Here is an 8,015-nt window from a genome sequence, read left to right on the forward strand (position 1 = left end):
AAAAAGATAAGGAAACATATGACAAAAAAGGAAAGTGTAAGAAACAGAAAGAAAAGAAAAGGAAATAAAGACATTGGTATAACTGTGGTTAAAAAAATGAGAAGGTAAAGTAATAAAATGATGAGTCTTGTTACATTTTCTTCTTGTGATATGCATCTTGTTTTTTTCTCTACTGCTTGTTTGACACTGCCCAGCACCTATTTAGGTGGAGATGTTTGCACTTTACAAATCTTATTATAATATTATTATTATTATTATTATTATTATTATTATTATTATTATTATTATTATTATTATTATTATTATTATTATTATTATTCTTAACAACACTATATTCAAACTTAAAAAACAATGATTAATTTAGTCTTTTTGCAAGTACACAACTTTTTGTTACGAGAAACTTGGTGGTCGTGTGTTCAATTCCCACACGAACCATTTTTTTTAAGGCATTTTAGTTGATGGTGGATAATGACTAGCAAACATGATGTTGTGTGTTCGATTCCCACACGAACCGATTTATTTTTTTAAGGCAGTTTAGTTGATGGTGGATAATGACTAGCAAACATGGAGGTTGTGTGTTCGATTCCCACACGAACCGATTTTTTTTTCTTTAAGGCAGTTTAGTTGATGGTGGATAATGAATGTACAGTATTGTACTCGTTGATGACGTCGCGAAATAACAACAAACAACAACGAATCATGTCCGAGCCTAGGCCGTCATGGAAGCTCACTGGCTCCTGTGTAATTCATGTTGAGCCAACTGCAGACGAAAAGGATACAATCTTTTCAGAGATAAGCTGGAAGAAAGTTTTAGACAGTGCCCATGAATGCAAGGATTTTAATACTGAGGAATGGAAGTTAGCGAAGTCCTTGGCTTGCTTAACCGTTTTTCTTCGATCGTCGCTTCCAACCTTCTAGTCGCGTTTAGCCTAAAGAGGGCCTACATAGCAGGTCGAGATCCATGAAAAGTCGTATACAAAGATGTTACCCACATCTTTATATTTGCACAAGTAATTAAAATTGTTTATTGAGCAGATTAATCACACTGATAAACAATTGTACTACATTCGGCTGATGTATAGGAACTTCTATTTAGAGACATAATTTCATTATTTTCTTTCCAAAAATCTTAAACGTTAACTAGCACCTTATATCGACTTTTGAATGGTGAAAATCGGCTCAGTATAACCCATTTTACCGAGTACAAATTTTAAGTTAATAGAACATACTGCTGTTACATATTCTAGTTTTCCCCCACCGTTGTATTTAGGTACACCATGGCTGTAAATTGTGATTGTTATAGCATGCACGCAAAGATCATACGCGGCGGATACCCTACGCGGTGGATACCCTACGCGGCGCTATTTACACGATCTTTTGTTACTTTTTCGCCTGTGACGTCATGGTAAAATCGTATATAATCGCCTATAACTTCATAAAAAATAGCCAAAAAAACGATTTTAAGGTTGATTCTATTATTAATGGCATATCAAAAATTCACTCTAGAACAAAAAATCACTTTGCTAGTTCTCTTTTAATATTAAATTAAAGTATTATCTAAGCAGGTTCCGGAAAAATCCCATCTCCAAATTCCAAGTACGGTTCAATAGAAGTATTAGAAATAAAATAATAGAGTACGTAATAGGAAAGGTTCACCACAGCCTCAAACACGAGCAGCAAAACTGGCGAACGACTACTCAGTGTCGGACCCGACAGTTTCTCTCAATCTCACTATAACAAGGGCTTTTTGATGTAAACCACGAGTAGAGTATAGTAAAGTAGAGTAAGTGAATAATACTGAAAAGGAAGAATGTGAAAAAGAGGGCTTTAGAATGGACCCCTATCGAAAATGTTGTCTTCTAACATTTTATTGTAGGCCTATGCCTATTTTACACAAAGTACCGTGGCATACCCTATACCAACCACATCCTGCTCATGTTTTATTTAAACGAGTACCAAAGCATTGCTACGGATTGGCGGTGGATATATAACTTTATTATTGATGCAGTGGTCTAGTGATTCAATCAACTGAGCGTTTTAAAACACTAAGACTAATTAGTGGTTAAATCTTCCTTCTGTAAATTGAAAAAAATAAATAAATAAAAATTATGACGATTGTGTAATTGCATATACTTTGTGTTTTTAAAGTAAGTTTTAGCGTCCAAATCGAAAAATAGATGGTCAACACATTTTCTTCGAAAACAAGATTGCATCCGTTCTTTATACTTCACTTGCAGATCCTGTAATGATGCTTTTTCTCATCAAAACGTTTGTAAATCAATAAAACTAATTTTTTTCCCGATGTGTGTCTCATTCAGAGTTGGTGACTTGTTTGATACTTTTTAAAGAGCAATTCAAATTGAATTTTCAATTTTTTAAACCATTTTCACTCCACATGATTTATAGGCCAATCGTGTGCTTAATTTACAGTATAACCGTACTACTCCATCAGGATAAAAGGTAAATTCAGATGCGGGTTCAAGGAGGCCCAGCCTATTTTTTGTAAGTTAAAAAATAATGGGTAAAGATATAGTTACTTCAAGTCTGAGAGTGTTAGAGAGACATAGACATGAAATTGTGTACCTCGCCCCCAATCATAATGGGCTGAGGTATTGTGGACCGTACCCTCTATGGGCGCCTTCTATTTTGAATACCTGGATGCGCACTGAAGTTTGGGGGAAAGGAAATTGAAATGTACAATAATTCAAAATATCAACAATTTGAAAAGACATCAAAATTCCAAAAAAAAACAAAAAACAAGTTTTAATAAGTAACAGTGAGTACAATATTTAAATTGTGAAAAAATTGAAATGAAAACTGAGAGTATGATTTATTAATAAGTCATATTATTAAGACTGTACAGGTACCGTACGGTATGTATTAGCATTCTGCAGATATACTTTTATATCATTTTATAATCTTGTAGGAGATCGGTAATCGTGAGTAGGCCTACAGCCTCAGACCGCGTCCACTTTATGCATAATGTTTTATGAGAGTCCCTAACCCGGCACGTAATAATATTGGTGGTGCCGTGTAAAGAGGGACGATTATGGAGAGTTCACCGGGAAGGATTGAACCTAGGCAGTTTGGCATCATAAGTGGTATCCGAAGACATGATGATGCATAACATGGTGCCTGGCCGGGTCCATCGTTTGAGTAGATCTGTGCTTGTTGAATAAACCTCCCATGCTGGGAGCTGATACTGCATGACCAAGCTTTTCAAGATATTAAGAAGTTGAACATCAATAAATTGCAATTATCATGGCTCATGGTGAAGAAAAGAACGAAAGACCTCTACGTGGTCTCTGCATATTTTTATCTAATCTTAGACTCCGTGAAGTTTACCACAATCTCTTACATTTTGAACGTTTTTTTACGTAGACATAGGCCTACATCTGTATACTAAACATTATTTCGTGGTGTTATATAATTCTTTGATATCTGTAATCGTGATTTCTTTTATCGCTGTGCTTTATTGACTTTCTAAATTAGGCCCCAGTTGGTCTCAAAACTGAACTTCATCTTAACACGTGAATATGCGCAATATCTATTACCGAGAATAAAAATTAGTCGTTAAGTTTGATAGCTGGAAAAGCTAAAATTTATTAGACCTAAATATTTGAATATGATAAACGGATAAATGAATAAAATCATGAAACCATGAATGAATGAATGAATACATTAATAAATGAACGATTGAAAAATGAATGAGGGAATTTCAATTTATAATTAGTGAATGAATAAACTGAAGAATGAAGGAATGATTAAATAAATGGACAGTGAATGAATTCATAAATAAACTGACGAACGAACGAATGGTTAGATGAATAGTTAAATGCATTAATGATTATAAAAGAGAAATTGAGAATGAATGAACGAGTGGATGGATGGAGGAATGGAGGAATGAATGAAAAAAATACCGGAATGGATGAATGACTGAAGGAATGAATGAACGAATAAGCAAGAGAGAAAGAATGAATTAATGAACAATTGATTAAATGGATACAGTGTATGGATGTCAATGTGTATATAAATGAATGAATGAAAGAAAGAATAATTAAACAAATGAGTGAAAGACAGAAAAAAGGAATAAAATAAATAAAGGAATGAGTGAGTGAGTGAGTGAGTTTAATTTGAAGAATGAATGAATGAATGGATGAATGAATAACTTAATGAATAAATGAAAGAATAAATCAATCAATCAATCAATATATGTTGGTGGATGTGAATGGATTTATGATATTAATAATAATAGATGAATAAATAGATAACAAATAAACTTCTTGAAGTGAATGCATGATGTCGATGGTTATTGTGAAATTAATGCGAATAATACATTTGACAAGAAATTTGACACAGATACACTTACGAATGATCAACAAGACGAAACTGAAGAAGTTTCATGTTTTCATAACAACTGTAATAAACTAATTTATTGATTAAAGTTAATGTTAAAAAGCTAAACTTACATTATCAGTAAAGTACATGGGTATAATGTTACAACAAAAACTGAAACATTATGATATCTTTGTAAACGTGACATAGATTTTGTGTTGACCTACTTAAAAATCAAGCCGAAGATGTAGTATCAAATCCGAGTATAAGATTCTCGATAAACGTTATAAATAGTTGATGTTTTAAAACTGTCATAGTTTGCATTCGATATTATTTACAATAAATATAATTTTAGAACATTCGTTTTTCTGGAAAAAAAATAGTACGGATATAATCATGCTATAAATATATTACATTTCTGAACACGAAGATAAATACAATATATTAAACGTGCCCGCACTCAGTTTTAACACAGTTCAACCATGAATACAAAATTATAAGTATTATAACTATTATAACAGGTCTTTATCTAACAATAATTATATTGATATATTACCTGTTGTGAAATTCTTTAAAAACAGATTATAAAATAATTATTTTATTGCTTATTGCTCATAATTATTGCTCAGTTTACTAGCAACAAAGAAATTTTCAAATTCAAATAAGACCCAAATTAAAAAGAAAATAAATTTTCGCTGATTTATAAAACTTTTACCACAACAATTCTTAATGTGATTATATCCTCAGTGGTGGCACCGTCTGACAGGATTGGAACCCTTGGCCCCCCCCCCCCCCCCCCCCGCTGTCGAGGTCGTCGGACCATAAATATTAATCTGCCAACTTTTGGCCATTCTCTAAGGCATGAAAACTCTCCCTTATATGAGCCCTACCAGGAATTTTTATTCCGCGACACTGATCTAGCCGGCCCCCTTGGTTCGGAACCCACTGTCGGACATGTCAGACCCCTTGTCGGCATCTGGAGCCACCACTGTATGTCACCTGTCACTTAACTGATATTTAAAATAGTAAAGAAACTGCAATATTCTGCGTCTGTTAAGCCTGGTCCACACTGGATAGAGCAAATTATACGCGCTGTTGCGCGTCAACGCGCGCGTATAAATTGGTCTCGTGTGAACCACCATCGGCAAAGAAAATTAATTTCATGTTCTTTTACTTTCATTTGAAAGGTAATAACATTGACTTATAGGACAGGTAGTACCGGTAGGCATATATTTTTAATTTTGTCCATGTACACGCATGTGTCTTGTTAAGTTGCCCGACTGTGAAAATCTGAGATGACATGTATTACAACGATACGGCTTCTCCCCGCTATGAACTCGTAAATGTTTTGTCAAAGTAGAGCTGTCGGCAAAAGCTTTTCGACAAAAACTGCATCGATAGGGACGCTCTCCGGAATGAATGCGCATATGGGTTGTCACCGACGAGCTCTGGAGTAAAAAAAAAAACAAAAAACAAAAAATATTTTACAGTCATTAATACGGTAATGAATATTAAACCTAGCAGAGTGGAAAAAGCTACAGACAAGCTCCTTGGTGAAAGGAGATGTATCTTCATTCAATATTTCATGTGGCGGTATACTAATTTGTTAAATATGAGAAAATATGTGTATAAAGATTTCGAAATTATTTTGTGGATTGGGAGTATGACCTTCATGATGATAAAATTCAGTATGTCTAATTGTTCCGTGAGGAAGTCCATTGTCTTCTGTGGCTCAGATTGATGTGACGTTGTTTCCTGTTTACAATGTATCATGGGGCGTATCCTCGTTTAGGTTCAACCTAAATTTTTTTGTATATCTTGCGTAACAATTCAGTGGTGGTGGCGCCCCCACCCACTCACCGTCGGAGAGAGCTGCCCTCTCCCCAACCACGGGTCGAAAATAGAAAGAAAACAAAACATAATTCATTGGCGAGAAAAAGATTTTGATTTTTACATTTTCTGAGAGCGAAAAAATTAAGCCTTTCAAATCCCCAAATTGTCAGGGCTTCTTTTCGTTTATATTTGCAAATAATGGTTTGTTTTTTGTTTTTTGTTTTTGTTTTGTTTTGTTTTTTTTTTCCGATTTTATGAAATCTTGAAGGTTGTGATCACAGCACTGTTGGACCTACCTGTGAAAACTTTCGATGACATACAAAACAACTAAAGGGCCTATCTCCCGAATGCACCCTCATATGAGCTGTCAGATTGGCAGTCTGTGAGAAGGATTTCTTGCAGCGGGAACATTTGTAGGGTTTCTCCCCCGAGTGCACGCGCATGTGTGTCTTTAAGGTACTTGGACGTGCGTACGACTTCTTACATAATCTGCAAACGTTGTTACCTAAATTTCGTCAACAGAATATAAAATTGATATAGTTTCAGTAGAATAGGCCTATATCAATATCCTGGAGTTGAATGACTCATCGTCTTCGTCATCATCTTCTTCGTTGTCATTACCACCACCATCATCATCGTCGTCGTCGTCATCATCAGCATCATCATAAAATCTTATCATCTTATCATCATCATTATCATTAGGCCTATCATTATATTTATTATTACTATTGTTATTATTATTATTATTATTATTATTATTATTATTATTATTATTATTATTATTATTATTATTATTATTATTGTTATTATTATCTACTCTCAACTGGCTCTCAACTCTCTCAACTGGAAACCATAATAAACCTAAATAATTGACTGAAGTACTTCGACTTAAACTAACAGTTTACCATTTTAATTTTGGACATGAGCAGCGCCCGCTCTCGTCAACACAATACGAATAAGTACGGTACAGTAAAGAAATTTATCAAATTATTCAGACATCTTAAAAGCAGATGAGAGCCAAATGAATCACTCTAATTTATTTTATTGAGAGCCAGATTTGGGAATGACGTACTGGAGGTAGTATTATCTACATATTATCCACACCAAAATTTTAACATCACAAGGGCGGAGGAATCTATAAATTTGTAGGGGTAGCGCACAATCTTCCTCAAAATGTTCTCCCAAGGCTTCCCCACTAGAAATTTGCTAACCAAAAAAATTACACTCTGGTTGTTAAGAAATTACATTGTATCATCTCATTCCCACGGATTGCGCCTGTTCACTATCCCATTTACCCCATTAGCTCCTCCATGCTAATATTCTTAGACTAGTCACTGAAAAGAGGGTAATGCCTTTATTAATAATATTCTTCACAAATAAAGCAAATAAAACGTATACTAATAAAATGTACTACGTGAACAGTATAAATGTCATGTCCAGGTCATCTCTATTATCAAATATATGAATACGACACACGGATGACATTGCTTTCACCTGGCGTGAAAAACAAGTAATCGAAAACGAAGAGTACTTAGTACCCGACAGATTGTCAGAATTTAATCCCTACATTAACGAAGGTAAAACATACGAGTATAATGTTCGGCGAGAAACGAGGCAATACATGAAAATTAGGTAAATGTCTTGGAAGCTAGCTGCTTTCTTGATACTGAAAATGACATAGCACATCCAGAATTACTAGCATATTGTGCGTATAAAACTCTGACAAGATTATCAAATTTTCCCTGACAAAAAAATTGTTGTATGCCCATATATATATATATTTATGATATGCCACAATGAATGCTACAAATGTATTTGAAAACTATATATATATATATATATATATA

At 34.1% G+C, this 8,015-nt stretch overlaps 1 protein-coding gene across 1 annotated transcript in view; it reads right to left on the reverse strand.

Annotated features, from left to right (window-relative positions):
• Nucleotides 1–4,206: 4,206 nt before the first annotated feature.
• The window catches only part of LOC117102305 (zinc finger protein 233-like), a 21,693-nt gene continuing 17,884 nt past the window's right edge, over nt 4,207–8,015 (reverse strand). Inside the window, exons 5-6 of the mRNA XM_033242574.1 lie at nt 6,465–6,673; nt 4,207–5,783 (exon numbers count right to left, since the gene is read on the reverse strand). Coding sequence (XP_033098465.1) covers nt 5,571–5,783; nt 6,465–6,673 — 422 coding nt within the window. The 3' untranslated portion in view covers nt 4,207–5,570. The remainder of the gene's footprint in view (nt 5,784–6,464; nt 6,674–8,015) is intronic.

The sequence above is a fragment of the Anneissia japonica genome, unplaced genomic scaffold, assembly GCF_011630105.1.
Source record: "Anneissia japonica isolate Jap-2015-1 unplaced genomic scaffold, ASM1163010v1 scaffold165_len1371125_cov188, whole genome shotgun sequence".
Classification (NCBI taxonomy): Eukaryota; Metazoa; Echinodermata; class Crinoidea; order Comatulida; family Comatulidae; genus Anneissia; species Anneissia japonica.